General features: G+C 40.1%; 1 protein-coding gene across 1 annotated transcript in view; it reads left to right on the forward strand.

Moving 5' to 3' along the window:
- Positions 1-12,663, forward strand: part of Npsr1 (neuropeptide S receptor 1) — a 196,218-nt gene that overhangs the window by 146,238 nt on the left and 37,317 nt on the right. The window contains exon 4 of the mRNA XM_016009934.3: positions 12,472-12,565. Coding sequence (XP_015865420.1) covers positions 12,472-12,565 — 94 coding nt within the window. The remainder of the gene's footprint in view (positions 1-12,471; positions 12,566-12,663) is intronic.

Below are 12,663 nucleotides of genomic sequence, written 5' to 3' on the forward strand. Positions count from 1 at the left end.
AAACACATTGTGCTTCCATAATCCAGATGTATAGGCCAGTAGAACCAAGTAGAAATTACCAAAGTAAATGCATTTGTGTTCAACTGATTTTCAGTAATGATCCCAGATATACACAAAGGGCAAAGGTTATGCTCCTCAGAGACTGGCACTGGGGAGAGCAGACGTATGTGAAGAAGAATGAAATCAGTCCTTTATCTCACATCAAACACAAGGAAACTCAAAATGCATTAAAAATTTAGACAGAGGACTCAAAATTGTAAAACTACCAAAATAAAATATAAAACAGAACTCTCCATGGGATTTGTCCAGGCGAGAAAAATTTCAATATGATCTTAAAAACACAAGTAACCAAAATAAAAACAGACACTTGGGAGATATATCAACCTAGGAAATGTTTCTGCCTATCAAAGGGAATAATAAAATGAGGCAACGACCTATGAGATGGGAGAATATTTGTAAACCAAACTCTGATTTTTTTTTTTGCAAAGGCATTATTAACAAGGGCTAGAGAGATGGCTCAGTGTTTCCAAGCACAGCCTGCTCTTTCAGAGGACCCCAGTTCAGTTCCTAGCACCCACACAGTGGCTCACAGCTGTCGCTACCTCAAGTTCTAGAGGATTCAACACCACTTTCTGTTCTCCCTGGTCCCTGAGTGCATGTTGTGTCCATACATTCATCCAGACAAAACACAAATACATGTAAAATGAAAATAAATCTTAAAGAAGTATTACCAGAGTACATAAGGGATCAAAGCAAGCCAGTAACGAGTGTTACAGCTTATGACTAGTTGAAGTGCATCCTTCCAGGGTTTATATGACTGAAAGCTGGGCCATGAAGAAGGGGGAATATTGGACGTACCAGAACCTGACAGAGGTGGGGCCTAGTGGAAGGCCCCTGGTCGTTGGGAATGTGCTCTTGGGAGGTAGTTCCTGTAAAAGATGTAAAACCAGGTTCCATTCCTGTTTCCTATTCAACCTGTGGTCCTCCTTGCATTCCCTTTCCACCATTGACCATCAGCCACAGAGTCCTTGTCAAAGCCAGAGCTCAGCTTAACAGACCCTCGCTCTGCTATAAACTCTTTCCTTTATAACATTAGTCAGTGTTGGATATTTTATGATAGCAATGAAAATCTGACTAATACAGTCAAAAAAATCAATAAAACCCAAAGGACATGAATAGCCATTTCTCAGAAGGAGGCATATGGATAGCCAAGAGGGATTGAAAAAATACTCAGCCTCCCTAATCATCAGGAAATGCAAATAGAAACTGTAATAACATGTATAACCTCTTGCCTTTTAGATAAGGATGGCTATTATTAAAGGCAAAAATTATCAAGGGTTGGCAAGGGCATGGGAAAGAGGCAACACTGATGCCTCTAATACATGAAACATCCTAGGAGTTCATCACGAAATGAGTGGATAAAGAAATGGGATACACACACACACACACACACACACACACACACACACACACACACTTGTACACATGTACACATACTCATATATACTCATATACACAAACACATACATATATAACGAAAACACATGTGTGTACATACACTCATACACACAGACACTCAGTGAAGTGTTATTCGGAATTTAAAAGAGAAGAAATCTTATAATCTTCACCGTAAGTGGAATAGGGCAGGCACAGAAAGAAATATACATTATGATCCCTCTTATGTTAAGCTGATGTAAACAGAACAAAGTTCTTACCAGATTCTCTAGAACGGACACACTAGAAAGATACTGGTCAAAGGACATGACATTTCAGCTACAGGTATAAGTTCAAGAGAACCATCATTGCATGTCATGATGCTCACAGTTGATGAAATATTTTGTGTACTGGGCAATTGTTAAAAGGTTGGAGTTTATGTAGTCTTACCACAGAAAATAAGCATGTGATGGAAGACTTGTTAACAGCCTGCTTTAGCCAGCCCTTGGTGAGCACAGGTGCACATCTTGCTGTGAGCCGTGAATTTAAAAAGGTTGACCTGTCAGTTTAAATACATGAGTAAAGAAGTAAATAAACAAAAATTCAATGACTTTAGAACTGCTGGTTTTCAACAAAAAATATGACATATGAAAAGCATCAAGAGAGAAAGTCTCATTTACAGGAAACATTGCAAAACATGAAATTATTCATGAGGAATTCCAGCCAATGAGTGTGCCACATGAAGATTTAGGATAAGCTAATTACATATGGACAGTGAACTGAAGCACATAGGCCATTTTTTTTGCTAAGAGGTAAATAGCAATAAACATTTAGAATGTTAAAATGGATCATACAGAAATCTGAGAATAGAAAGACAAAACCTCAAAAGAAAAAAATCATTTGCCATGTGAAAAACAGTCCCAAGATCAACCACATTCACAGCACAGATGTAATAAGCTAAGTCTTAATAAACTGAAAATCTAAATGAATCCACACAACTTTCCCAACTGCTCTGGTAGAAAACTAGAAGGCAATCAGTAAAGGGCAAAACATTTCAAAATAATCTAGGGATTTTTAAAAATTCAAAGGGACTTTAACGATTTTGAAACAAATTGAAATACAAGGGATATATACATAAAGATATTTTAAAACCACTGAGCAGGAGTGTGTTAGCAACAGTAAATTGTACTAAGAAAGGAGAGAGAAACACAATGCATAGCCTGGCTTCGTGCCTCAAGGAGTGAAGGAAAGAATAAAATCAACCCAAACTCAGCAGAAGGAAGGACTCATGCTGCAAGAGAATAGGAAAGGGGAAACTGGAGAGTCAACAGTACGGAGGGAAGATCAATGAAACAGAGTTCCTTTATGAAAATGAAAATTAAATTCATCATTTTCACTTATAAAAATAAAAATTCAAATCAATAAAATTAGACGTTATAGAGAACATTAACAATAACATCACAGAAATCACCAACAGTCTTGGGACAACTATGAATCAGAATATGCCAACAAATCAGGTCACATGAAAGAAACTGATAAACTCCTAGAAATGCTTAAACCACAAAGATGAAGCAATCAATTAATATAAAGTTTAAAGAGAGCAATAATGAATACCAGATTGGATAGTAATCAAACAACTCCCCACTAAGAAAAGCCTAGGCCCAGATGTCTTTATTGATTTATTCTCCAAAATATTTTTAAAAAGAATTAGCACCCATCTATCTCAAACTCTTCCAAAAATTTGGGAACTAGGGAACGCATCCAAATTCATTTTATAAAACTGGCATCATCTTCATACCAAAACTGAAGCACTACAAGAAACAAAACCAAGAGGCTAATGTCTCTTATCAGCAGAAATACAAGAAAATAAAAAAGATGCTAGTGAAACAATTTCCATAATACATTGAGGATCCCACATCTTAAACAGGTGGAAGTTATTTCACAGGATGCAAAAAGAGCTCAATATTCAGAAGTTTATATATATATGTGTGTGTGTGTGTGTGTGTGTGTGTGTGTGTGTGTGTAATATATTTATATACATGTTATATATAAATATATATATATATATATAAATATACAGAATACAATACATCTTAAGATCTGGAATGGCAATCCATCCAGCATTTTTTTTACTGTAGGATTGTTTGGCTATATGGGGTCTTTTATGGTTACATGTGAATATCAATTTTAGGATAGCATTTTTCTATTTTTGTGAAAAATGATATGGAGATTTTGATTGGGATTGTATTGAATCTATAAATAGCTTTTGGTAAAATGGTCAATTTCACATTATTAATTCTACCAATCCCTGAGCATGAGATGGTTTTCCATTTTCTAGTGTCTTTCTCTAGCTCTTTCTTCAGATGTTTGAAGTTTCCATTGCAGAGGTGCTTCATTTTGTCAGTTCTGTTCATTCTCTTTTTTATTTTCTTTAAGTCCCTTGTGAATGGAAGTATGTCCATGACCTCTTTCTCTATATGTTTTTTGTTGGTTATAGTGATGTCTTCTTGGTTAACTGTTCCCTTGATCAGAATGACTTGTCCTACTTTATCTCTTTAATTACTTTTAGTTTGAAGTCTATTTTGTCAGATAGTAAGACAGTGATGCTTGCTTGCTTCATGGTCCCATTAGAGTCGAGTATTTTTATCCATCTTTTTACTCTAAAGTGGTACCTGTCTTTAAAGCTAAGATGTGTTTCCTGCTGAGAACATGGAGATGGGCTTTATTTCTTGTCTCCCATATTCATATGTGAGGGGGGGGGGCATCCACCGGAGTGTTAGAATCCCAAGTTGTCACATCTTCAAAAAAAAATGACTCTCCCTATCCTGGAAACTATCTCTTGCATAGTCCTCAGTAAACAGTGGGTCCTGGACATCATCTGCCATGTCTATGTGGGTTTGATTGATTTATCAAGTCTTATATAGGTGACCCTTGCTGCGGTTAGTTCATGATTATGATGGTTATGTCATGTCCAAATGACAGAGCTTTGCATCACTCTTCTCCTTCCCCTGGATCTTGCATTCATTCTGCTTCCTCTTCCAAGATCTTCCCTGAGGCTTGGGTGGGGCTAGTTGAGGGGATGATATAGATGGCCTGTTGGGCTGAGCACTAAGTCTCTTATTGTCAGTACTTGGAAAGTCATGCATCACTCCACTGATGGCTGCCCACTGCAAAAAGAAGTTTCTCTGACCAAGGTTGAGAGCAGCCCACATCCGTGTATATAAGCAGGGGCTTTGCTACATAACCATTTAGCAAAATAACAACAGCAGATTCTACCCTGGGGCTTATGAGCTCCACAGCCATGGACTTTTGACCAGGATTACAGTTTGAGGCATGAATCTCTTTCTGTGGAACAGACTTTAAATCTGGTAAGAAAGTGGTTAGTTACCCCCATTACTCTTGTGCCACTATTGCACCAGTAGGCACATCCTACCTGGCAAGTCACTACTGCAGCATGCAGGGTCTAATGGTGAGTACAACCACTGATGTGTTTTCTTCCCCAGCAGCCCCTACAGTGCCATCCAACATCATGACACAAAAGCTAGCCAACATGAAGGAACTTTGCTGGCCAGTTTGAGGTAGACTTCTGTACTCTTCAATCAAAGTGAGTTATACCTTGATATGAGTTTCTGGATCACCTGTGTTGAACTGGTGTTTGAATTTGTAATTTTTTATTATTCTAACTTTGCTGGGTTTGAAAGAGCTAGGATATACTTGAACCTCAGTCCGGTGGCCAGTTGGTGATGATTTATGAGACAGGTAGCTGAGGCAATTCCACTTCAGCTTGGGAAAGGCACAGGCTCTGAGCTGCCCAGCAGGGGCTTTGTGTGGGTTAGGAGAGAAGAGAGTGAACTGTGGGGTGTGGCCTCTGATCTGAGGGGCAATTACTCCAGGCACTGCTAAGCCAGAGGGCCTGGGAGGTTCAGGTACTGGAGATATGGCATTCGGATTAGGGAAGCTGACTGATGCTCCACAAGAGTCCTGACATGCAATGGTTTGAGTACCAGGGAGTAGAGGAGGTAACCAACACGTCTTGATACAGAGATGTAAGGTGCCAGCAAGGGGATAGGTGAGATCACTTCCTGTGTGGCAAGCAGATGCTCCATACAGGCTCTCAGGTAGTAGGGTTAGACTGCCAGACAGAGGGGATGAAGTGATGGCTCTGTAGTCGAGATCGTTTACTCTTCTTCTAGGGGACCTGGACTTGATTTCCAATGCCCACATGGCAGCTAACCACTGCCTGCAGTGCCAGAGGATATGATGTCTTCTGGCCTCTGCACGCACTGTGTGGATGTAGTGCACAGACATACATGTAGGCAAAACATCTATATCCATAAAATAAAAATAAATAACTCTTTTATTGAAATACCAGAGAGAAATGAGGGTTTTACCTGCTCAGTGAGTAGGGGCTTGCCCAGGTCCTCAGATGGTGGGAATGGAGTGCCAGGGAACAGGGTAGACAATTACTCTGCCTATCCAGCAAGTAAATCCCTCTGAGGGTCCTGGATGGTGGACTTGAATTGCCAGAAGGAGGGGAGAGTATGCCCTTCCTAAGAGGAAGGGACTGGCATTCCCTCCAGAGGGAAAGCAGGGCTCAACTTTCAAAGCAAGAGATAAAGTTCTGCAGGGAACAGCTTGAGGCAGGGAACAGCTTGAGGCACGGCCTGGGATGGTGGCATTCATGTGCCCAAGGGAGGTGAGAGTGAGGGCTTTGCCTGGAAAGACAACAGTGTGAGACCTACAAAGTAGAAGACTTCAACCAGCAATACAGGCAGTGGGGCTCTGGGAAGGTGACATGGTTGGGGTTCCAGAGGGAGGAGGAGAATGGGCCTACTAGCAACATGAGCAACCAGACTTCTGGGAAGGCTGTCGGGTTCCAGAGGGAAGAGGAAGAATGAGTTCCACAGGCACTATGAGCAGTGGAAGAAGGAATGAAGGCCAAGAAGTTCTAGACGCCCACCCACTGAGAAATAGATAAGCAAATTTGGGTGTGTAGTGACTGATATCTTAAACTTCTATATAACTATTAAATAATACTCACATATGTAAAATTGAAAAAAAATGTTTAAGTGAGTATCAAAACGAGTTAATTGCAACACAAATTCTGTCTACTGAGAATGATATTAATGCCTTAGGTCTCTACACAGAAAAGAACTGGTCACAATAGTTGCAGTTACCACTAAGGTGTTCTGTAAAATATTTATGTGTGCAATAAAAATAAAATATTTAAACATAAACAGATATTGTACCTTTTAAAATATTCACTATGAATCACAAACAAATGTAATACTATAAAACTATTATGGGATAACTAGACAATTTAAAAGACAATAATATAAAAAGCAACCCTCTTAAAATGGGGGAAAATAGGGATGTCACTGAAGATGGCAAACATGGGTCTCATTGGGGAATTGCAAATCAGAACAATACAGTACCACTATTCCCATGTTATACAATGGCCAGCTTAAAGAGAAAATAACAACACCAAACATTAACAAGGATGTATATTAACAAAAAACTTGCACTCACTGTTGATAGAACTAAAAATGAAAACCAACTTGATAGATCCTTACAAAGTTAAGCATAATCTCACTGCACAGCTGGGCAATTACGATCATAGATATTTGTGCAATTGACTGGGCAACTTATGTCCACACAACCTGCATAAAGGTAGTTTTAGCAGCTCTCATAACAGTCACCAAAACCTGCTACTAACCAAGATGTCCATCAACCACTCAATGGAAGAACAAAGTTTGCCATGTCTGTGTAATATGTCGATGAATATTTTTTCTAAAATATAGGAAAAGAAGCTGCCAAAGCACATGGAGGAATACTAAATCACATATTTACATGAAAGGAGCCAATCTGGTCGGCTAAATACCATGTGACTCCAGCTATGTCACAGCCCCAGAAAGGCCAAGCTGCATTAAAAAATCAATCAGAGGTTACCAGGGATTTTCAAGAAGAAAGGATGACTAGACACGCATAGGGCATGGCTAGGTCAGTGATGCTCATCTGTATAAAACTGATGGTAGATATGTGCCATCACTCCACTGTCAAAGCCTGCAGAACATAGTGATGAAGACTGAACCTTAGTTATTGATAATATATCAAGACTAATCAATCAGTTTAATGCCACACCAATGCCAGATATTGACAGCAGTGGATATGTGTAAATGTGATGTGGGCAGCACAGGAATTCTCTGTACTGTTTATAGGATTTCGTAAACTAAACTTTCTCTAAAGCACAAAGGACATGATTTTAAAGTCAGTCCAAGAATACTAGTGTACATGAACACAATCTGGCATTTTTCTGAGTAAAATCACTCTGCTCCCAGAAGTCGAGTCTCACTTCTCTTTGCAGAATTCCCTTGCATGTCACATTCCCTGGGTCATGTCTGTCAGAGTCGGGGGTGGGGTGGCAAGAAGGCTGACTTGTCCTCCGGCAGCCATCTGCTCTCTGAATGGCACCCCATATGCTGTTGGTGTATAGAGTTCCCATTGTTGACATTTATGAATTGACTATAATTGTACTGTGATTTCCTTCTTTGCTTGAGTTAATTAGGAAGATGTTTAAATTTCTAAGTGATATTTTTTTAAATGTTACTTATTTCAGCTTCATCACTTGTTTGAGATATGTGAGTTGAATACAGCCCACTTTTTGGATTCTATGACAATTTTTCTTTGTTGGTAACTCGGTATCTGACCAAATTTTTTTTATGTCGTCTAGAGTCTAGATATTTTGCATTCTGTACTATGGAGCTCAATTTTTCCTGTTTGCATTCTGTAGGCAATTTTAGCTGTAAAGCCTTGAACATTTATTTTTGTTATATATATTTAATGTTACATCACTTATTACATCTAAGTTTATCAGTATTCTAACACCATTATGTGTTATATCTTTTATCACCTTGTCACATAGGATGCAGCTAGCTTTGAATTTGATTGGTATCATGCAGTATTTTAATAAAGGCCTTTTAAATTGTATTAGTTGTTTGATATGCCCCGACCACTCTTTTGTTTTTAAATTTCAATGATATTTGTTTTTATTGGTTTCTATACTGAATAGAATACAATTAGACCATGGGGAAGGTTTTTGTTTTGAATAGTCTTTGTTTGAATGAAAGAGATCAGGCCATTTATATTTACAAGGGGAAACAGTGCCTAGTATTATCCCAGTAACTTGTTGTCACTGTTCTCTTTGAAGTCTTGCTCTTTGAGTATTTGTTTCAGATGTAGTTAGTAATTACGGGAATCTAAAATAATTTTCTCCCAGGACATCTGCACCTTAACTCTGGGAGCCTATGCCTGCTACCCACCATATGTGACAGAAAGGGATTTGGCATTGTGACTAAGGATTAGAAATGTGGGATTCTCCTAAATTAATTCAGGAAATCCTAAAATGTAATCGTAAGAGGAAAATACAGATCTGACATACAAGCAGAAGAGGAGCAACTGTAGCATGAGGGAAGGATTGCATTGAAGGCCACAAGGGTAGAATGCTGGCAGCAGCCTGAAGCTCAGACACTGGGCATGGATTCTCCCCCAGAGTCTTCAGAGGAGGCATAGCCCTGCAAACATCTTGATTTGGGGCTAGTAGACCTGTATTAGATTGCTGGTCTCCAAAGCTGTGAGAGAAATAAACTGATGCTTTCTAAGCCACCGAGCCTGTGGCTATTGCCACAGTAACCACAGAAGGCAGAGAAATTCATTTTTCTCCATTTTAAGTTTACTTCATTGTAACTTCCCTTTGTCTTTAGATGTAATCTCTATCAATGGCAGATAGAAAACTATATAAATAGCATCCTGAGTGAGGTAACACAGACTCAGAAGGACAAACATGCTATGTACTGACTCATAAGTAGATACTAAATTTACATTTACTAAAATTACATTTTAGTAATTTACTAAAATTACATTTACATTTACAGCAAAGGATAACCAGACTACAACCCCCAACTCCAGAGAAGCTAGCTAACAAGGAGGACCCAAAGAGGGACGACTAGATCTCCCTGGGAAGGGGAAATAGATGAGATCTCCATGAGTAAACTGAGGATGAGAGGTGGGCAATGGAGGGTAGGGGATGGGGGATGAGAAGATAAGGGAACGGGATGGTCAAGCTGGAAGAGACAGAGTGGGAGAGCAATGAAAGAGATACCATGACAGAGGGAGACATCATGGGGATAGTGAGAAACTGGGTGCTAGGGAAGTTTTCAGGAATCCACAAGGATAACCCCAGCTTAGACTACTAGCAATAGTGGAGAGAGTGCCTGAACTGGCTTACCCCAGTTAATCAGATCAGTGAATACCCTGTCATCATAGAGCCTTTCTCCAGTACCTGATGGAAGCAGATGCAGAGATCCACAACCAAGCACTAGGCCAAGCTCCATGAGTCCAGTTGAAGAGAGAAGAGGGATTCTATGAGCAAAGGGCATCAAAATCGTGATGGGGAAACCTACAAAGACAACCAAACCAAACTAGTGGGAACTCATGAAATTTAGATCAACAACTGTGGAGCCTCCATGGGACTGGGCCAGGTCATGTGCATAGCAAGACAGTTGTGTAACATGATCTGCTTGAGGGGCCCCCTGACAGTAGGATCAGAATCCATTCCTTGTGCATGAGCTGGCCTTTTGGAACCCACTTCTATGATGGGACACCTTAAACAGCCTTGAGGCAGGGGGAGGGGCTTGGACCTGCCTCTGCTGAATGTACCTCCCCATGGGAGGCCTTGCCTTCTTGTAAGGGGAATGGGGGGGGGTGGGCTGGGAGGGGGAGGCTGGAAGGGCAGGAGGAATGAAGAGAGGGGATCTTTGATATGTAAAATGAGCTTTTTTTCTTAATAAAAAAAAACTATATAAATATCCAAGTGAGGACTTAACAACACCTCACTCTTATACTTTCCCCTCACACAACTCTCCAGATTCTTCCCTGGAATATTCATTCCATGTTTATATTCCTAACTATCTGGTAAGCATCTTGTTTTTTTGATGTCTTCCTTATATGACATTGTTGTTTTATCCCCTTTCTTCTTAATTTTGAAACAGTTCTTACTCAGTTTCCTCATGAGGATTTTGGAAAGGGGGGGGTGTTACATTTCCTTCCTTCATACATATCCAAAAAAAGCTGTTCTGTGCATTGGCATTGAAATTAAATTTACAAAATTCTTGGATCACAACTTTTCTTTCAAAATCCTGAACACATTCTCTGGCATTTGCTTTTTTATAGAGAAGCATGATAATTTGTGATGTATTTCTTTTAGATACGTTTATTTTATTTTACTGTACCACCTAGATGTTTGAAGATGTTTCATCTCCAAAGTTAAATACTCTTTTCAGCTATGTCTCAATGTTAGTATCATCTTTGTTAATATTGCCCGCAGCCCTAAAAATCTGTTTTCAGTGACTTTTCTTCCCATCCCAGATTCTGAACTGTGGCACCACCTCCCTCAGGACAACACAGATGTTCAAGACTCTTAGAAACTGACCATTACGATCTTCTCCCCTGCTGCCCCCCCCATCCTTTCATGCCACCTTCTTGGCACCATGTGGTCAGCCCAGGCCACTCTAAATCCACGGCTCACACACAGAACACCAGTTCTCTTGAAGGAGGCATTGGTCTGACTTTTTTCTTTAAACTTAATCAAACTCTTTCAGTTTCTCCTTTGGTTACTTTTTATACAAGAAAATTTCTTTTGATGTCCTTCAGGGGATGGGGCATCCATCTCTGGTCATTCTTTCCAACCCTCTCCCTGCAACATTAATTCTGGAATGTGTTTGTGGTTATGTTATAGAGATAAAAATAAAATAAAGAATGACACAGATGCTCCTGACTTCTGATGACCCAGTGTGTGATTTTTAGAATGTGTGATAGGACGCCCTTGTAATCAGGGTTTTTGCTTTCAGCACAGGAGCTAACCAACTTTGTAGTATGAGATAGGCTGTGTGTGATGATTCTGCCTGATTGGAGGCTAATATAAGTGTTCTCAACATATGTAAAGCAGGGTAAGCTATGATGTTCACAGGACATTAGTGTTCTCAAAGGCTCTATCAAATGAGTACATTTCAGGTAGCAATAGCTCTAACTGAATAGTAACCTAAGCTGAAGTGCAACTATAATGGGTTGATCTACTATAGTTGATTATAATGCAATTGTAATTTGTTTGAGCTACTGAAAGAACAACAAAGATACAAACTCCAAACAAATACGATCACCAAAGAGAAAGCCAGACTCTCACCCCTACACTCCCATCTTCTATGGCCCCTATATTCATCCACAAAAGGAAATATCTCACTGGCTTAGGTTACTCCAAAAATTTCCATTGAGATCAGACTTACTGACATATTTAATCTTATAATATTCTAAATATGAACCTGTCACTGAAGAGATATTAGCTTACATCCCAATTTCTTCCTCTACAGAGAAGGCAAATAAGACTGTGTCCGTGATATGTAGAGGGTGTGGATCAGGTTAGCCAAAGGCGAGTAGGAGGAGGGAAGCCAGGCTCGGAAGCTCAGGCCACATACAGCTCTACTAGAGCCCTGGAGGAAGGGGTGAGCTCTCCAAGAGTGGTGCTGGGGTAAATGACTGGAACAGCGTGTGGATGGACTCCCGGAAACCAGAACCCCTCTTTCACCTCTCACCTACTCTCACTGATAAAAGGCAAATGGACTTTTGTTTCTAATGATTCTGGAATGTCAACTGTGGCAGAGAAAATTAGGTTAGCTTTAAAAGTCAATTACAGATAAATGTACCAAGCAAATGTCAAGAGGGGCTGATCCCGAAATCTGGAATTTCCAAGAAGCCAGTGAATGCACTGAGGGAGCCGTGACCATTCTCCCTCTCTCTCTGGTAGCAATGCAAAGTCCAGCAGCAAAACCCAGATCTGCTTCCAGCAGGGAGGGCCCGACAGTGCCTCTCTCTCTCTCAGCCCTCACCAACACCTTGGTTCAAGCCTCTGGTCTCTAAATAGCAAGAATGCTATGTGCGTTACCTCTCCCATCTGAAGTCACAGGTGTCCTCTGCTTCCTGCCTTAGGTTGTCCTGCTCTATGCCTCTACCTACGTCCTGGTGTCCCTCAGCATAGACAGATACCATGCCATCGTTTACCCCATGAAGTTTCTTCAAGGAGGTGAGCAAGCATTCTTTCATAAAGATCCTTTCATGGAGTGGGATTATTTTTTGTTAATATTTTATTAATATTTTTCTCTCCTCCAACCATGCCTTTCT

This window comes from Peromyscus maniculatus, chromosome 7 (genome assembly GCF_049852395.1).
Source record: "Peromyscus maniculatus bairdii isolate BWxNUB_F1_BW_parent chromosome 7, HU_Pman_BW_mat_3.1, whole genome shotgun sequence".
NCBI lineage: Eukaryota > Metazoa > Chordata > Mammalia > Rodentia > Cricetidae > Peromyscus > Peromyscus maniculatus.